The 20,156-nt window shown below is 44.4% G+C and overlaps 1 protein-coding gene across 1 annotated transcript; it reads left to right on the forward strand.

Moving 5' to 3' along the window:
* Positions 1–1,021: 1,021 nt before the first annotated feature.
* On the forward strand, positions 1,022–17,721 carry LOC101164520 (mitogen-activated protein kinase-binding protein 1). Its single transcript, XM_020713740.2, has 23 exons — positions 1,022–1,209; positions 4,204–4,295; positions 4,632–4,694; positions 4,787–4,844; positions 5,818–5,988; positions 6,064–6,201; positions 6,267–6,449; positions 7,644–7,804; positions 7,900–8,089; positions 8,201–8,335; positions 8,429–8,631; positions 8,710–8,801; positions 10,354–10,479; positions 10,558–10,628; positions 11,236–11,357; positions 12,669–12,744; positions 12,996–13,107; positions 13,175–13,238; positions 13,319–13,447; positions 14,512–14,591; positions 14,782–14,855; positions 15,640–15,734; positions 16,592–17,721. The coding sequence occupies exons 1-23, from the start codon at positions 1,078–1,080 to the stop codon at positions 16,593–16,595; spliced, it is 2,571 nt and encodes an 856-aa protein (XP_020569399.1). The 5' UTR covers positions 1,022–1,077; the 3' UTR covers positions 16,596–17,721.
* The last annotated feature ends 2,435 nt before the right edge of the window (positions 17,722–20,156 follow it).

The following is a 20,156-nucleotide window of genomic DNA, read 5'->3' on the forward strand; positions in this document are numbered from 1 at the left end:
GATGCTCAGAGCTTCCAGGTGGTAGTGGGTCGCTGCCTGACTGGTGGCGACTGGGGGCCTCCCATGTGGATAGGCCCTGGGGTGGGGCCCCTGGGTGGGCTGGAGCTTGTATTCTCCACGCTCCTGTGCCCCCCCTGCTCTCTGACATTGGGGCCCCTTGTGGCGGCTCTGGTCTGGGTGGCTGACGTTGGGTTGCCCGGCGGGTGGATTCCCCCTGATCTGTGTTTGTTTGTGTGCATAAGTATGTGCGTGTGAGCTGTACATGTGTTGTGTACGTGTTGACTTGTATGACCAACAGGTATGTTTGTAACATTTGAGTGTGTGTGGACAGGCCCCACCCCTTTTGACTAATATCTTCACCTGACAGCTGTAATGATAAACCTCCAGCAACTTGTTGCTTTTTAACCCCCCCCCCCCTCCACACACACACACACACACACACACACACACTTCCTTAATCAATTTTCTCTCCCCCATCTCTAACATCCCTCTCTCTCCTTCTGGTTTCTTGTTTTCCAACAAAAAAATGTAAACAAACATGTTTTATATAAATAAAGTTTAGCCTGGAATACAAAAGGGGTTTATACAAATATACAACTCTTGTGTAGGAAAAATTCATAAACTCCTACTGTAACTGTAAAATGTGTCAATCTTGTGCTCTGGTCTGTTTGCTCAGATGTTGGACAAGTTTAAAAACAAACATCATTTTGGTCCAAGAGGATCTTAAATTACTTATAAAGTATTTCAGCAGTTTGTTCAGCAGCTTCTTCGTTTGTTTTTCTTTCACATTTGATTGTTTTTCTCTTTAAATCGTTTTCCTTTTGTTGGTTTTCCTGCTTAGTTTCATTCTTGTTTTCTCTAAAGGCAAATCTAATCTGTCTGCATTTTTACACAAACTCTTTGTGCGCGCGCGCACGGATTTGCGTGCGAACGTCAAAAAGTTATTCGCTCCGTTCGTGTACAGAGGGACTTCTTCTGACGTCATAACCGTCTCCGCCCACGTTCGCGTGCCTACCCCGCGTTTGAATCAGACAGCAGGCAGTGCGCCACTCACCTGTGGACGCGCGCGCGGCCGTCATGACGGAGAAGGGTCCCGCGAAAACCGGAACCCGCTTCATAAACCTGCTGCGCTCCACCCCCCCGAAGCCCAAGACGGCGATGGCTGCGCCCCCCGTCACTGGCGTCGGTGCGGCCGCGCGAGGCAGCGAGGTGAGCGCGCAAGGACGCACCGCCGCGTGCGCTCCTCTGCTCCTGGGATCGGGGTCAAACAGCTGCTAGAAATCCCTCCAGTTTAGGTGTTTTCTGGGTCTAAAAACATCCCGAAACGTTCAAAACTGTCCAGAACCTGAGAGTTCTGGAGAAACCTGCTGGTCTTTCTGGTTCTGGTTGTTTTTTATTTGTGGATCCACCAAAAAGAAACGCTGCTGAGGCTGAGCCTGGGCAGACAGAACTGTTCTGGTTGGGGTTGGGTTTGGAGTGTGAACATGGGACTGCAGCATCTCAGGTCCTCCTTGACCCACTTGGACCAATCAGAGACATTTGTCCAGCTGGGTCATGATTTGGAGATGTTGTAAAGCCGTGATTCTTTTCACACATCAACATGATTCATGAGCAAACATGTCCACATTCTCTCGGGGTTCTGGGATGAAGGGATGACCTTCTGCTGTGCTGGAATCTTGTCAGAACCGGCTGAAGAGTCCGGCGGGAGGCGAGAACCTCGGGTTCCTGTAGTTGTGGATCTTTGCTAAACCGGGTGCAGCTTTGACAGCCAGGAGCTTCTGCTGCTGCGAGCTCTGAGGAAATAAATCCAGGAAGTGTGACGGATGCCAGGAGGGAGCTGCAGCGGAGTTTGGATCAGGAGGAGCATCAACAGGTTCTACAGGTTGGATCGGTTCTCATGAAGGGTAGGGGGGTGCAGCCTTTTAAAATCTGACTCATGAGTCTGTCTATCAGAGAAAAAGATCTCAGAGCAGTCAGTGGGGTGGGTGGGAGGTGATTCAAATCTGACACGAGCTGATAAATGAACGTCACGCCATGGAAGCACCAGGAAACCAGGCAGCAGATGTGGATGCATCCGTGTTCGCGGCTTCAGTTCGTGGAGTCGTCCAGCAGCTCTGATCTACAAACACGAGGTTAAACCTTGACGGAAAGAAAGACCCAGAGGGGAATGTTCTCATCTTTAACGAGCACAAATGTAATCCGCACCACTTCCACAGAAATGTGCACGCTCTCTGCATGTTTACTGAAGCGTGCTCCTCTTTCGTTATGGACAGAGATCTTGGATTATTTACGAGTCAATCACAGGAGAGGCTTAAGTCCATTTCAGTCTGTTCTGGTTTAGTCGGGTTCGGTGGAGCTCAGTTGTTTTTTCAGTGTAGTTTGGTTCAGTCCAGCACTGATGAGCCCTTCATTTGGGTCTTTTTAGCTACTGATAGTATCCCAACTCATTTTTTAAATATTGAAATACCAACATTCTTCAATTGTTGGATTGTCCGCACAAAAGGGTTAATAAATTAACAGTTTATTCTCAGACTTGCATCATATTTCAGGCACACCAAACTATCAGGCGCGTCCAGACAAAGAGTCAGAGGTAGGTGGTTTTTGTGACACGCCACACGATCGAGGATTCATGATAACTGTACGTTCACACTGGCCGTGTGCGCCGCCGAATGTGGGTCGCTCAGCATGTTTTTTTTGCATGTCGTGTTCACACCGGACTGTCACTATGATACCAGCGCATGTACCTACAGTCGGAAGAGATTTGGTGCAAATCTCGCTCCGGACTTTTTCTTTCACAGCTCTATTCCCATGAAAGACTTAGTGTCGTAGACAAATCACAATTGTTAGTTAATTTTGGTTTATTCATTTCAATAATATTACATCAATAGATAAATTCATACACTCGTCCATAACTAGTCAGAATTCAAAAGCGTCTCTATTTAACAAAAAGATGAACATGTTTGAAATGGAGACAGGCGGAAACGGAAGCTCGTACAAGCCTAACCCCTAATTATGACATCAAAACAACAATCTACACAATATATTGATATTATCAATATCATCATCTCCTTCATGGTCCATTTTCAAGTAGTTGCAATTTCTGTGTACTGAAAGGACGCTATTCAAACGTCACAACCAAATCGACTCCCTGATTGGTCAAAGTTCGACAGACAAAGCGAGGTGTGAACGCGGAAGCCTGAAACGGGCGTTTACGTCGCGTTTTCATCCGAAGCGGTCGCTCGAACGCATCTTTCCCAGCTCGCTGTGAAAGTGGCGTGACTCCCAACCCTGTTTGCAACACGGAGAAAAACAGAAATCACTAAAACAAGCGTCATTGTGATGATGCTAACTTCCGTTAGCTGGGTTAGTGTGAGTGCCATGTGCCTCTCAAAATCACAGAACCAATCCATTTATAAGGTGCTTCAGATTTGAAGATGCACTGAAGTGTTTGGAAAAAATGGAAGGCTTTAAGTGCGGAAAATGCGGTACGAGGTTGAAGTCTTAAAGACAACGATGGCGTCTTCATGACCTGAAGCAGAGGGCTGGTCCCGCCAAAAAACAGCATCATAGCTGAAGTTCAACCTTCAGTCCAGTTCAGGGAATTCTGGGAACAACCTGAAACCATTCAGACTGAAAAAGCTCCAACATTTGACACAAATGAACACAGACAGATTTGAAGATGGGTACAAAAATGCAGAACTTACGGTAGTTTCAGTTTTAGTCAATAAACACCACAAAGGATCACATGGCGTTTTAACGAAGAACATGCAGGCTTCACGTTTCTTAGGAAAGTCTATGAAGCAGGAAACAAATACAGGAATGAAATGTTACGAGGTCAAAGAGTGACAGACGCTGCTGACACGCCGCGGCACAAAAAGATGGCAGTGATGCCAACAATGCAAACACAGATAAGGAGGAAACGTGCTGCAACTGACAAGAAATGAAAGAAAAAAAAAGACTAAAGCAGCTTTCAGGTGGACCTTCCTTCATACCTGCTCCCGTGAGTTTGTGCACGAGAACGTCCGCTTGTGCTGCGTTTCAGGGCTTCTCTTGCTCAAAGAGCAGGAAATGACAGAGTGGTTGCTGTTGTCCTCCTGAACCTCCTTCTTCCACCAGAATCAGCTCTGCTGCTCCGCAGACTCCCACTGATTGGTTGAACGTGCGCGCTGAAGAATTTTTCTAAAAACCTTTTTGTTGTGGCAGGTGGTTCTGGAAAAGGTTCTGGGCATCACAGCCGTGGGGAACAGTGCGCTCACCTGCAACCCTCGAACTGGACTGTTGGCCTATCCTGCGGGGTGAGATGTGCTAACGGAGGACGTTGGGTTCTCCGACACACTTTGGTCAAATGAGGAGAACTAAATTCATACACCTAGATGTGTGACATTGAAGACAAAAAAAACAATTGAAGAAAGAAAAAAATGATGATGTGAACCCATTACTAACAGGTGCACACAGCTGTCACTAACTGTAACACATTTTTCCCTCAAATGTCCCTTTAGGGGCTCCATATGTGACAGCTCACTTATGTCTGCACTTGTTAGTCTGTGTGCGATTGTTAGGTTGTAAGGATTTCCTTCTCAGTTTGTGGCGTTGACCTTCTGACCCTCGCCCATCGTCTTGTGCGTTCACAGGTGTGTCGTGGTTTTGTTGAATCTTCACAAAAACGAACAGGGTTACATCTTTAACAGCTCCAGGTGAGACTCTGGCGGTAAATCCCGGCTACGGTTCAACCATTTCTGCGTGAGACGAGGAACACGGTGCAGAACCCAGGTTTCTGTGTTTTCAGGAAGGCCGTCACCACGCTGGCGTTTTCTCCTGATGGGAAATATGTGGCTACAGGCGAGGTGAGTGTTTGAGCCGCTGGTGACGTCCAGGAGATGTGGAGATTCTCTGTGCAAAGGTTTCCCGAGGCTGAAGACGTTTGCTGCCTAAAACACAAAGACTTATTTACACCAATAATATTAAAGTTGTCATGTTCAGCTCACGTTCTCAGCCACTTTATGCAAATTAAACAATTCTATAGAGAATACATCATAAGCCACTGTTTGCACCTTGAAAGGATTTGCCCCATGGAGACAAATAAAGTTGTTAGAATTGAATTCTAATCAGATTTTTATTTTTTTCTATAAAATGACGTATTTTTCTCTAAAAATAGAACATCAACATTTGCTGGTTGGTTTTTAATTCTTAATCTAAAAAAAAAAACCCCAGCAGCTGTTCAGATTTAATTTTCAAAGCAAACCTGGAGGGAGGGGGAAGCTTTACCGAACCCCTAACCTTTACCTGTACTGTGTGGTTATGTGTAAGAACATCATAGATCTTTATTGTCATTGTCAAACGTACAATGACATTAAAAGTGCAGAATTCGTACATAAACAACTTCATACTAAAATAATACATAAAACTACATAAAAAGTTCTTCAATATTTATCAAAATAGCTAAAAACCGGGAAACAATAGTAAAAATAAAGCTCCCAAAACTAGTATAATTTATAAGAAGAGATTCAGGTTTAACATGTTTATGGCAGATGGATAAAAACTGTTCTGAAATTTTTGTGTCCTTACTCTGCTTGACCTGGAGCGTTTGCCTGATATGTATGGAAATATAGAACTAAAAAAAAATCTCACTTTTTTAAGTAAGATTTTATTTCTTGGGTTATCAGTATTGTTTTTTATGATGACAACCGAGAACTCACAACATGCACTTAAAATATCTGTTCATGTTTACGTCTGTAAAGTTTGTAATTTGTCACATGAGGTTTCTATCAAAGGGAGAGGTCTTACATTGTGGTCCCCTCCCCCCACCCCCTCCTCCAGTGCGGTCACAAGCCGGCGGTTCGGGTCTGGAACGTGTCGGAGCGTCTTCAGGTGTCGGAGCTGCAGGAGCACAAATTCGGAGTCGCCTGCGTGGCGTTTTCCCCAAACGGCAAATACATCGTCAGCGTGGGCTACGAGCAGGACATGATGGTGAACGTGTGGAACTGGAAGGTACGAACGGAGGGCGGAGCTCTGCCCTGCAGACCGGCGCCGGTCTGACTCCATCTGTTCGTCTTTGCTTTGCAGAAAAAGCAGTTGGTGGCAGCCAACAAGGTGTCCAGCAAAGTGACGGCCGTCTCCTTTTCCGACGACAGCTCCTACTTTGTCACCGCCGGCAACCGTCACGTGAAGTTCTGGTACCTGGACCACAACAAGACCTCCAAGGTCCAACGATCAGAGAACGCGGCGGTTGGTGAGGCAACAGTGTTACTGACAGTGTGTGTCTGCAGGATCAGTCTACCGCCCCCCTGGAGGGACGTCCGGCTCGCCTCAAGAACCTTATGAACAACTTCTTCAGTGATGTAGCGTGTGGGCGGGACCAACACTCCTCCTCCACCTTCTGCATCACCTCGTCCGCCCGGCTGTGTAAGTTCAGCAAGGACCGGCTGCTGGACAAGTGGGTGAAGCTGCAGGTGAGTGACAGATCTGCTGCAGACCCGTCTCATCCTCTCAGTTTTTCTGGGAGAAACGTGAAGTCAGCAGATACACGATGAAGGCGGAGCTTGAAACTTACTCTAGGTACCGTGAACAAGCCTGTCTTCAATCCAGTCCAATTCAAAAAATGCATCTAATCTTCATGTAGTTAACGCCAAACCCAAACTTTCTGCTCCAGAACGTCTTTACTTACTTCAAATTAGGAACATTGCTGCTGATTGAAGATAACTTCCGCCAATATGGCCGTCAAACTTCTTCCTTCCAGTTCCTTGTCCCTGGGTGATGCTGCCTTTATGGGTGGGTAGGGACTGTCGTACGACAGGTCGTAGTAAAAACTTCTACGACACAACATGTGAGGGTAAGTAAGGGGGAAGGAGGTGAGACGCCGGCGTGTAGAACAGATTTTTTTAATTATTGCAACCCTCCGAAATAAGGAGGCAGTACTCGCACCTTACTGATGACTAGAGCGTGACGTAAGAACACCGAACGAAAGCATCACCTGTACAGGTGTGGTTTAGGTCGTAGAGAGAAGCTCACCCCCAGTTCCAGTTCCTTTGAACTTGTATGGCCCTCCTTTGAATGGCCACCTCAAAGGAAGTCATGAAAACGGTAGTACCATTGTCATGCAAGTAGCAAGTGTATCGTGAAGTCTTCGTAAGGCTATTGGATGCTTTGTGCACTTATGACATACAAGTGGTAGTTTCCTCGGACTCTGCTGGCGTGTTGAAGAAACTAGAAAGAAATGATGTCTTCGCTGTAAATGCCCACCTGGAAACTTCCACCCCGTCCACAGTGAGGCGATGCATGTAGACCGTCTCCATGGTGAAATCTGCTGGATTCTTCTTCAGCAAAGTGATGGTCAGTCTCTGATGTGTGATCCAGCAAAGTGAACCTCTTTCACTATTCCTGCTCGCCTTGACTAAACCTTCAACATTTTCCACACCGTTGGAAAACAGGATCCTCATGGTCAAAATGCGACCTTGCTTTTCTTAACAAATTACATTCTTCTTCCATCGTTCATGTTATGAAGGATCAGATATTGACAACCTCAATGTTGTGAAGTCGTCTCTGATGGTACAGGTTCTCCTGTAAGAACATGTGATGGCCCAGTTTCCACATGAAACGACTTTCAACCTTAACAACAGTCTGTGCTTCTGTCCATCTACCTGCAGACCTCCCAGGCCACCTGTCTGTCCGTCACAGAGGATTTCATCTTCTGTGGATGCTCCGATGGAACGGTTCAAGTCTTCAACCCCGTCAACCTGAACTTCCTCTACCCTTTTCCCCACCCTCACTCTCTGAGAACGGACATTGCCCAGATGACTGATCCCAGGTAACACTCACCTGTGTGGTAGCAGTCACTCCTCCTCCACATGTGCTCTTCAATCTGAAGGTGATTTGCTCAGTCTCTCGTCTCCTCCTCTTCAGCCAGCTGTTTTCCCGCACAGCAGAGTCTCGGTGCCCGGACACAGTAGCTATGACCTGTGACCCTACAAATCACTGGCTGTCATGTGTCTACAACGACCACAGTGTTTATGTTTGGGACATCAAGGAGCTTCACAGGCCGGGGAAGCTCTACTCGGCCCTCTATCACTCTTCCAGTGTGTGGAACCTGGAGGTGAGCAAAATTCTCCTGTTTTTTATCTGACGGCCTCAAAGCTTTACTGAAGAGCCTAAAGTTCTTCCAAATCTACAAACCTCTGGAAGTCTTTGCTATGTTTTCCTGCAGGTCTCCACAGGTGGAACAGGTGAGGGGGAGAGACTCCTCCCCCCCGGATCCTTCCTGTCCTGCTCCTCGGACAACACCATCCGGCTGTGGAACACGGACGTACACAGCGCCCTCCTCAGGAACATCCTGAGCCACGTACGGCAGCGCTCGCCCGCACATGCCAGGCACACACCTGTACCTGTCTGAGCCCTGACCTCTGACACCCCCCCCCCCCCCCCCCCCCCCCAGGACCTGAAGAAAGTCATTTATGTGGACGACAATGACAGCAGCCTCCTGGAAGCCGACAGCATCACCGCTGCCGGCGGCAACGCAGAGAAGGCGGGGCCACCGGAGGGGCAGCAGACGGACCAGATCCGGATGGGCATCCGGGCTCTGAGAGTCAGTCCGGACGGACGGCACCTGGCCTCCGGGGACTTTAAAGGAATTCTCAGGTGGGGGGGAGTCGCCATGCTATCATTTTAAATCTGCATTTGTGAGATTGTTCTGATATTTGTTCCAATGTTCTTCAGAATCCACGATCTGAGAACAACGGAGGAGATATTTAACATTAAAGCTCACGAGTCTGAGATCCTCTGCCTGGAGTTCTCTACACCTGATACAGGTGAGGAACGAGGACTCACTCGCACTTGTGAAAGATCTTTTCCAGATGCCGTAGTGTAGCAGTGGGGCGGTCGACTCATGGTCGTAACATTTCAGGTTCGATTCCCAGCTTGCACGCCGATGTGTTGAAGTGTCCTTGGTTAAGACACTGAACCCCAACTTGCCTCTGGTGGGAGGGGGAGGTTGGCGCCAGTGTTCGGCAGCGGAGCCGCCATCAGTGTATGACTGTATGTGTCCATGGGTGAATGGGACTGTGTCTGTAAAGAGCTTTGGGCCTTCGAAAGAAGGTAGAAAGCGCTATATAAGTATACACCATTTACCATAAGGAACAGTTCTACTAAAAACAAAACTAGCTTTAACCCATGGTTGGATCATCAGGGCACCACTACAGCACCTTTCACACAAGCCGGTTTAGTCCCTGTAAGTTAGCTGTAACCAAGGAAGGGAAGTGTTTGGATTTTATACAGTACCTGTGCCAAACCAATACTTATAAAACGGTTCTGGTGCCTAAACGGTCCTCGAGCCAGTGCTTCATAAATGTTCAAGTGTGATGAAACCGCGTGACAAGGTAAAGGAGGCCGCCTGCATGTGTTACCGTGTTTTCTTTCCATTTTTCTGCCAGTCTGCATTGTAGGTCAAAATCGCACATGTAAACACATGCGTCCCCGCTCGCCGCTGTCAGAAGTAAGAGCTCTGTCTCCCCCTCTGGTCACCGGCTGAAACTGTTTCCAGAGTTCTAACCACACTACAGCTCTCAGCAAACCCCAGTGCACACTACCTGGATGCCACACACCTGATTCTCATTCATTCAACAACCACAGCATACTTCTCAAGCTCAGTGCAAAGTATTGTTTGTGCCACTCTGTCTTCATTACCGAGCATTATATTTGGACCTGATCTTCTGTTTCCCGACCCTGTATCTGTCTCAGTTTGCCTGCCGACTGCCCCAACTCGTGCCTGGATCCTGACTACCCCCACTCTCCTCTGATGATCTCCTGCCTGGTATTGACTCCTGCCTGATTTGACTTTGTGGACTTTTAGCTGAGCTAATGAACCTGCTGCATTTGGATCCAGCCGTCTTCTTGTTCTTGTTCTTGTCCATGTCACCACGACGGCAGCCTTTTTTCAGAGCTTTGCACACGTCACTCTGATCCATCAAGTGGATGAATGAGAATCTCTTGGTTTCACTTTGGCATTTTGACTGAGGCTCCTCCCACCCTCAGGATCTCACGTATTCTTAAATGCGCCCGCCCACAATGGCTGGACAGGTCAAATGATTGGCTGGATTTGTACATCAAAATTGAAAAGAAGGAAAGTCATTGGCACAAAGCACGTTTTATAGAGTCTCGGTTAGTCCTGTATGCGTCGGTACCAGTACAATATCTCTAACTGTAACCATGGTAGCTATAGAAATGATATAGAGGACTAAGCCTACTGCAGTCTTTTACAGGTCAATACAGGAACATCTTTCATGTTACCGTTTTTAGGAGATCTTTTTACTTTGATGAAGCCTCTACTCAGGGAACGGTTCGGTTTTCATGTTTTCTCCTCAGGATTGCAGCTGTTAGCCACAGCCAGTCGGGACCGCCTGATCCACATCCTGGATGCGGGCCGAGACTACAGTCTGGTCCAGACTCTGCAGGACCACTCGTCCTCCATCAACGCCGTCAGATTTGCCGGTTTGTTGCTCTGGCTTTTGGCTTCTATGCTGTTTGCCTGTTTCTTCTGTAACTCCTCCCCCTCTTTTGGTTCTGCAGCCAATGAGGGGAAGGTGTGGATGATCAGCTGTGGCGCTGATAAGAACATTTGCTTCTACATGGCGCAGCAGGTAAGAGGAGCTCCTGAGGAACTTTGAGGAGCATATCAGGGACCAAGCAGAAAGGAAGGAGGACACAAAGATGTTTAATAGAAAAGAGTTTTATTTTAACCCCCAAAAGCACAAATAAAAGCTCGGCTGAACTGAAACCCTCCGCCCATAAAAGCACTCAACAGAACACCAGTGCTCTAAAAATTGGAACAAATCAGAATGTTACTGATCTATCATCAACTGATCTAACAAACAGAGACATTAAAGGGTTTATACATGGGTTGATGGATCCATTTGAAACACATAGAGCTGAATAAAGACAACCAAATGGCAACACAACAATAAAGAATCCCCCTCCAGCATACAGCCAGATGGTACGGTCTAACGAGCTTCAGTATTTTAACTATACAGTACGTTTTACTTTCTGAAGAACGACAGAAAATGTCTGCAGAATAGAACTTCATGATATTGATGTGTGCACTCAATCTAACATATGAATATGTACCAAGAAGTCAATATAATAAACCAAAAACACAAGAGTTTATCATGGAGTCATTACGTTGGGTAGAATTGATGACTTCACATCAGTCATCGTCAAGCATCAATCCTGTTTTGTTGTCGTCCTCAGGCACGCGAGGGTCTGGAGTTCACACGGAAACACTGCGTTGTCAGTAAAACGACCTTAAACGACATGGAAGTTGAGCCAAACAGGAAGTGCGCAGCTGTGGGTTGTAAGGACCGCAGCATCCGGTATGTAGACACACCCACTGACTGTATACGAGACCAGGACTGAGGCAAATATTTGACAGATTTTGTGTAGCCCACTTTCGGGTTGTAGGGGTGTGGACTTCCCACAAGCTCACTCCTGATTGGTGAGAGTGGTTGGCATAGAAACGTTGACTCAGACCAATCAAACTGATGACATCTGGTTCCTACATGGCGGTATCTGTATCGCAAAAAAATGGCGATTGAATAGAACTCACTTGATTGGAGAGGAATGTAAACCGTTTTCTAAGGATGACGTCACACATGCTCTGAGGCTCACCATGGTAACAGAGCAGCAGAGGATCATGGTCAAGACACTCTGCAGGGTGTAAACTGTGACTACATAGAGCACAAACTAACTTACCCCTCATGATTATTCCTGCTGACGGATCTTTCTAAAATGTATGAAGGTAACTGTGGAAACGTCAAGTAGAGCCTGAAGCTTCTGGGGTTTTAAAGGTAATTAGACATTTTTGGGGTTTGATTTGGGTAGAAGCAAATCATCGCCCAATACGGACGGACGGATAAGATAGATTAGATAGAATAGATAAGAGAAAAATTTTAAGGGAAAAAACAGCAGACACCAGGGTTAAAAACAAAACTAACTTTAATTAGTTCATAAACCCACACTGCAGACACTGCAATAACTGTAAGAAAGTAAAAATACCTAAAAATTCTCTTTAAATCTGTCTTGTACCAAAAACAATCCGGTCAAGAAAGTTATTCAAAGGCAAAATAATCTTAGTTTGAGAAAACAAAAATTCATTTTTCTAACCCTATTGATGTATTTTTTGTTTATTTAAAGGAAATCTGCCAATGAGGTTAAAATTTTGACTTATTTCTAAGGAGCCTGTTTCCACAGTCTAGATGGCTTTTAACACTAGCTCAGTTATTTCATGTAACTATGGCAACCGTAGATGAATGACATGGTATGATTGGAGGGTGCAGAAAGTGTATTCTTCTTGAAAGCGTCTGCAGTCTGTCGCAGTTCAGTACAGAAAGGTTCCTCCACGTTTTTGATGCTTGCTTTTTTGAGCGTTTACTACTGTTCGGCTTCCATGGCGACGACGGGTTTCTGACGGGACAGTTGGAGGCCGGTGTTTGCTTTGATGCCGGGTCAGAGTGGGTTCGGTCCAATTTGGCTCAGGTACCAGATCTTCTAGAAATTTAAATAAAGGCGGAACAGTGAGAAGATGCTGGATCACCACCAGGAGCTGATTTAAACTGTTGCTGCTGATGAAGATAAGGATGACAGAGGTGGTGATGATGATGAACTGTTTGTCATCCGTCCTGCAGGGTCTTTGACATCAGCACTGGGAAAGAAAAGACGTTTTACAAAGGCTCTCAAGGACGTAATGGCAGCATCATTAAGGTACATTTTAAGTTTTATATTCAGTTTATTGTTATTCTTGATTATTTTTTTGTCTGATGAACAATGTTTATGTTTATGTTTATGGGAATGAAGTGTGGATCCATCTTGTGTCTTTTGTTACTGTTATCCTGTAATGCACTCTTTGCTGTTTCTGTATGAAAAGTACTTTTTAAATAAAGTTTGAAATGGTCTGTTACGGCAATCCTTCTGTGACATATCAGCTCACAGGCTCCTCCCCTTTACCTTGTCAGGTGCACATAGACCCGTCAGGACTCTACATCGCCACCTCCTGTTCAGACAAGAACATCAGCATCTTTGACTTCTTCTCAGGAGAGTGTGTGGCCACCATGTTTGGACACTCGGGTGTGTTGCTGTTGTGCGTCTGTGTGTCCTGCGCTCGTGCTTGTGTTAACGTAGGATTCTGTTTCAGAGATCATAACTGGGCTGAAGTTCAGCGGCGACTGCAAGCACCTGATCACCGTTTCAGGAGACAGGTACGGACGCAGGTGAACGGCTCTGCTTCCTCCGACCGCAGCAGACGTCCTCACCCGTCTGCGCGTTTGTGTGTGCGCAGCTGCATCTTTGTGTGGCGTTTGAGTCCGGAGATGACCATCAGGATGAGGCAGAGACTCGCCGACCTGAAACCCCGCCGCAGCATTCCTCACCGCCAGAACTCACGTCAGCAGAGAGCCGTCAAAGTCAGGTAAACAGGAAGTGGAAGCAGCAGAAGTTCACGTCAGGTCATCCCGGACCATGGCAGCATAGAGTAGCATTTTTCAAAATGGTTGCTTTGCTGTTGGTTCTATCTCCATAGCAACCATTCAGTCTTTGGTCGTCTGGGGGTGATGAACAGGTCGACGTAATTTTTAGAGGAATCGTCAAAAGTAAACTTTTGGATTTCCTTGGCAACGGAGGGTTTCTTTTTACCCACGCCCACATTCCCAATATATTCATATTGTATGTGAAATCAGCTTGAGCCAATGATTCATGAATTACATTTTCACAATATTACGTTGAAAAAAATGTTCCAGCCACGGGGAAACGCCACTTTTGTGAACTCGCCATGGTAACGGCGTTCAAAATCTACAACTTCTAAGTCCACATTTTTTTTCCCAAGTAGCTTTTCCGATGATGCTTGAGGAGTTAGGAGATGATAGATTGAAATCCCTAAAAGGAGTTTAAATTTTTAGCTGATTTTTTTTTTTCTTTTAATTCGAAAATCCAAGATGGTGGCCTTCTCTGGAGATCAAAGGTCAACGAAACCTCATTTAAAACTAATTTCTTAAATTCTCATAAGAGATTTTGGCCCCTTTCATCTTTTTTTGGATTCTCCAGCTGTGATGTCATCTTTTTTAGGTGGGGAGGGGTCTCATTTTCAGCGGGTACTAGGTGCATGCAAATGTTGGGGAGTTTTTGAGTTTGTGCTCAAATTTTCTCTCAAAGGCGGAGAAAGAACGAAGAATTGTAGCAAACGATCTGGTCTTTCAGTCCGGGACGGGACTGAAAAATGTTTCACCTTTAAATCTACATTTTTTTATTATTAGAATATGTTTTCATATAAACAAGGAGTCAAAAGTGGAATCCGATTTTAAATTTGTTGCTCTGTATCAAATAGATTTAGCAGTTTTTACGTGATTCTTGACTCCAATTTCAGCTGCAAAGTTTCTGTTTGGAAACTAAAGGTTGGATTTTTCAACAAAAAAAAGTAAAAATAAAAAAACAAAATGGCGTCTACCACTCAAACGGAAACAATGCGTTCTCTGACAGCTACGCCAACGAGGAGGAGAATGGAGAGGCGGGGCAGGCCTGCCCCTATATGGAAACAGCAGGATGTGCAAAGGAGACAGGTTAGTTTCCATGGTTACCAATCATCTCTTAGAATAGACTGATTGGGGAGGACAGGTTTCGGCTGTTCGGGGGGCTTTTTTCTCACAAGTTAGACTTACATTCAACCTGTGTGAAAGATCTTTAGGATGTGATCAGTCATGTGACCCTTGACCTGCAGAGCTGATCCCGGTTTCTGCCTGATTCCCTTAGAAACAGGTCTTTCTAAGGGACATGGACTCTCGCAGTGGCCAAAGTCAGGAAACACGGATGACACCTCTGCAGGGGTAAGAGCGGCCCAGTAACAGCCTTATATTGTGAAGGATTTGACCTTCACGTGTCAATCAAAAGACCACACCCCCCCTACACACATACACACACAAATGGGATTTTGTGTGTAATTAACCTCAAAAATAATGAGGTTAATCAAATTTCACTCCAGCACAGTTGACTTGGACATTAAATCTAAACACAGACCAGAAATTATTTCATCAACAGAAACTAATAGCTAAATAAAACTAAAACAATGTCGCTCTAATGCTGCCATTCAAAATACCCATTATTGTGGTTTCAGAGTAACTGGAGGAGCATTTCTTAAACTCTCCATGGCTGCATGTCAAGTCAAAGGAGTACTCGAGTACTCTGCAGCTAAGCAGGGTTGAGTGTGGAGTACTCGAGTACTCCACACTCAACCCTTCAGTCCTCATTTCAGGAGAAAATGGTCTTAAACCACAAAGAAAAGGTGTCACTGAGGTCTGAAGGAATGAAAATGGGTGGCAAAGTTTTTTTATTTTTTATTCTAGTCTGTCTGAAATGTTACCTGTCAAGTCTTCGTGTTTTATATTAAGGAAAAGAGGTTACTCCACTAGACCTGTTGAGATCTGGAGTTTTTACTTAGAGCCTCCAAGTGGGGCGAGATGGAGATAAAGTGTTTTGTATTAATAAATCCTTGGACTTTTATTTTGAAGTTTCGCTGTTTTACACTTCCTTCGTTTTATGGTCAAAATATTTCAAATAAAACAGGATGTGAAAAATGAAACCTTATTGTCCTTCATGTTTCCGTCCATTCAGTCATTCAGTCCCTCCATGTCCAGTCCGAGCCTGGAAGGGGAGGAGCCAGTGCTCTTTCCTGACCAATGGGAGGACAGAGTGAACCTGGAGCGCAGGTAGGAGACGATTTAGATTTTGTTGAAACATTCTGTACCATCCTGCAGAAAAACTAGAGAAGCATCTTTTAATTGACGGTGTTGGATGTTTAATGCAGCCTTCTTTTTCTTTTTTCCAATTTTTGTTTTATGTCGAAAATCTTTAGAATCTCCATCAAATTACAGATATCAGTTAAAGTAAAGGTACTTTTGCACAATCTTCTTTAAAAAATAAATAAATAAAAGAGAAGAAAAAAAAGAAAAAATTGGACGAACAAAAAAAAAACACACAAAACCGCACCAACCCTCTCCATTAAAGCTTTAGAAAATGTAATGAATTTCAACAATTGTAATATAACACATGTCGAGATTTATCAGAAGAGTAAATAAAAGTAAGCAAAGGTGAGATTTTGATAGGGAAGGTGGTCCCGTCAAAATTCCAAAGAGGGCACTGAGAGGGTTTGGGCTCACATTCCTGCCAATAAGTCGTGATCTCACTGAAAGAAAACACAGTCCAATAACCCAGCGGGGGGGGGGGCGTTACTGGACATTGGGGGAGTCTGTTGCATGCTGGAGAAATATTGGCGTTCATTTGAGATACACAGAATTTGGTAAAATAACAGAATGAACCATTTTTTTTAGTGAAGGGAGGTGTTGCATTAAAAACATCCGTCGGCAGAGGGCGCTGTTTCTGTTTATATTTTCGCTGGGTTTTTTTTCCTTTTCAAAAAAAAGTTTGTTTTCTGGTTCATAATCATGAACTCCGCTTGTTCTATAGGATTTTTTAGAAACAAAAACATTTAGGAGGAACCCTGCAGAGTCAAGTCTACTCTGTAGTTATAGATGTTGCATAAAATGTGTTTTTTTTCTTCTTCCAGGTGAGCGGCTCCATGGACGATCTCGTCCCTGACCGCTGTCAGATCTCTGGACTCTTATCAGAGGCCCTTCAGACTATGACAGTGGAGCAGGACTTCCTCTTTTAAGTCTCAGATATCCTCCCTGGGTCAGCAGGATCTGACCTTAAAGGGAGATGCACCGTGGTGCCTTTGAGCACACCTGAGCTCCAGGTGAGCTGCAGGGTCAGTCTGTGGTCACAGACTGAACAAAAGCAAGCTGCTCTTTCTCCCCCCTTTCATCTTCCCGTCTTCCACTGGTTGAGCAGGTTCACTCATGAGCCTGACGTCTCGTTTCTAGCGAAATCTGAGCTCTGACTTTCAGCTGCTGGTTCCTCTGTGGTCAGATCTCAGGTTTGCAGGTTTTAACCGAGACCTGAAGACAGAAGAAGCCTGAGATGGCGTTGTTGGAGCATTCGGCACTCGGACAGCAGGTTTGTGGACCCAAACCAGAGCTCTCAGCAGGATCCTGAAGCTGCCTGAAGGCCTGGTGAAGATGCTTGGCAGAGAGGGACAGCCTCGCCTCGCCCTAAAGGAGGGGGCCTACATGTGCGTTTTCAGCAGCTGAGAGCCATCTGTCTGCTGCCAGCATTTATGGGGGAGTGGATCTGGAGTCTGACATGTTTTACCGCCTGTTCCTGTTGAATAGAAGAGCCATAAATCAGAAGAAGATGCACGTTTCCCTGTTCAGACAGTCATTCTTCTGCACCAACTGTGACCAGTTTACTAGCAAAGTATTTTTTAGCTAAGAAAAATCTCATTTTAAACTTTGACTTTTTAATTTTCATAACAGATTTAACGTTTTTTATTAGATTGTATTTTGTGTATTGGTATGATGGAATCACACGTGTTTTGCTGATATTGAACAACTTCCTGTTTTATTTTGAAGCCTTTTGCCACTAGTTAATCTTTCTGATAGTATTTTCTATGCCTGCCTGGGTTCGGTTCCTGGTTCCTGGCCGTCAGTGTTCTGGTTGGTTCTGGCTTCTTTTTATTCTTGCGGTTGAATCGGTTCTTCGTATTCTGGCTGTTTCTTCCTCATCACAGAGAAAGGTCCTGCACCTTTGCAGCCACTGGTGGAACAAAACAATAAATGTCTGCACTTTACAACATTGCATGTTTTGTCTGGCGTTTTTCTGCCGAAACAGATGGAAAAACGTAATCTAATCCCTCCGCTGATCTGCACAGTGTGCAGCACACTGGACTCTGAATCCAGTAGTCTGAGTTCAAATCTCAGTAGAACCTTGAAACTCTCTTTTCTCATCAATGTTACATGGATCTAAACCATCCAGTGCCTCAAACAAACATGTCAAAAATAACCAGCACCCCCAAACAAACCTTCTGTCCTCTAGCAACTCACTCATTTTCTCCACAAAAAATATGTTTATGCACTTTACTGTTAGTGTAAAAAACATGCCACATTATTTTTTACATGTAGTTCTAATTGGTTGAAGGCTGTAAAGCAACTTAACAACCTATTTTAGCCATTCAACTCTTACTATGTTCAGATTATTCCAGCTGTGACTTTTCCAAATGTTTGCTGTATTAAAATACATGGAGAATCCTCGTTCAAATATTAAAAGGATCACAAGGCTTTGGACTTCAATATAAGTTAAAAAATTATTATGGGATGGCAACACAACCTACAGTTTGGTGGCCATTTTGTGCCTTAATGTGAGGCAAATGTAAACTTTAATTTTTTACCTATTTTAACCATTTTACTATTACAATGTTCAGATCTTTCATCTTAATCCTTTCAGCTATGACTTTTGGTCCTTCAAATCCTTCAACCTTTCAAGATATTCCAGGATTTTCCAAGATTTTTGCTCCATTGAAATACATTAAAAATCCTTGCAAACCTTTGTTTCTTTCAACCATTGTAACTTCAACATACTTGTAGCTAGAGACACCGTTCAAACATTAAAATGATCACAAGGCTTTGGACTATAAAATACGCTCAGAAATCATTATGGGATGTCGAAACAACCTACTGTTTGGTGGCCATTTTATGTCAAAATCTGAAGCAAACTTCATCCATCGCTGGAACTAAACATATTGAAATTCACTGGATCTGGATATATTAGGGCGGCAGTGGCTCAGGCGGTTGAACAGGTTGTCCAATGATCAAAGGGTCAGCAGTTCAATCCCCACTCCCCCCAGTCAACTGTCATTATGTCCTTGGGCAAGACGCTTCACCCTCCTTGCCTCCAGTGTGGCTCCACTGGAGTGTAAATGTGTAGGAATGTCCAGTGATGGTCAGAGGGACCATAGGCAAAAACTGGCAGCCACGTCTCTGTCAGTCTGCCCCAGAGCAGCTGTGGCTACAACCGTAGTTACCATCACCAAGTATGAATGAAGAGTGAGGGAATAATGGACACAATGTAAGTGCTTTGAGCGTCAGGAAAAGCGCAGATAAATCCAATCCATTATTATTATTATCAGGAATGTGGGCGTGGTTAGCAAACAAACTTCGTTGCTAAGGACATCCAAAGGTTTACTTTTTCCGATTTGTCTGAAACTGACGTTGATTTGTTCTTCATCCCCAGGCGACCCAAACATAAAATGGTTGCTATGGAGATAAAATCAATAGGAAAGCCGCCATTTTGAAAAAAAAGTGGATTTTCTATCAACTTAGAACATGTAGCTTTTATCAATATGATACTCTCAAACAATGTGTTTTTTTGAGTCAGTTGATGATGCTGATTCCAATGCTAGCACTTTTAGCCATTTCAGCAACATCTTCCAATTTTCAACAGTTCAGTGATTTTTTTCAATAATTTCAGCTTTCATGATTAACTCCTTCTACAAATTTTGTCCTATTTTGGCCATTATTCTATTACAATGTTCAAATTTTTCAGCTTATTCCTGCTATGACTTTTGGTCCTTTAAGTTTTCAAGATATTCCAGGATTTTCCAGGACAGTTCAGCCATTTCTTTGGCAAATTCAGCTTTCATTCAGCAGTGCAGCATTCAACCCTGCATTTTCTTCTGGAAATGCAGCTCCATGTAGTTCCGTTTATTTTCCAGTTTTTCTCTTTCAGAAAATGTAAAGTTCTAATGTTACGACAAGAGATTGTTTAAATGAATTGAACAAACTCTTCTTTCTTTGTGTTGGATTTATTTCCAAGTTAAAAAAATGTGTCTCATTGTAATTAAACAGATTTCAGCTTTAATAGGAAAAGTTCAGATCTGATCATCTTCTGATCTATTTTCAAAGTGTTCCCCGTGCTCTTTCAGATTTAGGATGATGCAGTTTTGAGGAAAAATATTATTAAAAAAACTTGTCGTTTTGTTTATTCATAGTTTCTGCAGGGCAGCAGAGTTGCGGGCGAGACCGTTGGTCCAGCTCCCTTTCCCGTCATCTGTTTACACGCCCTCCCGCTAGCTTACAGCCCCTCACACCCCCAACCTAACCTTATCAAGCAACAAAAGTTGAGCAACAAAAAGAGCAACAAAAATGGTGATATTAGAGCTATCCGACCCCAAAAAACACAATTTTCATCAGAGTGGGATTCCAAACAAAAATCTGTCGAATTTCTATTGTCCAAAT

Source organism: Oryzias latipes, chromosome 22, assembly GCF_002234675.1.
Source record: "Oryzias latipes chromosome 22, ASM223467v1".
NCBI classification, from domain to species: domain Eukaryota; kingdom Metazoa; phylum Chordata; class Actinopteri; order Beloniformes; family Adrianichthyidae; genus Oryzias; species Oryzias latipes.

What these genes read in the sequence shown, in the direction of transcription:
- LOC101164520 (XM_020713740.2), top strand. Translation starts at nt 1,078, where the DNA reads ATGACGGAGAAGGGTCCCGCGAAAACCGGAACCCGCTTCATAAACCTG. An exon ending in GCCCAGATGACTGATCCCAG is followed by an intron (nt 7,805 to 7,899) that starts GTAACACTCACC and finishes CCTCCTCTTCAG; the next exon opens with CCAGCTGTTTTCCCGCACAG. An exon ending in GACTTTAAAGGAATTCTCAG is followed by an intron (nt 8,632 to 8,709) that starts GTGGGGGGGAGT and finishes AATGTTCTTCAG; the next exon opens with AATCCACGATCTGAGAACAA.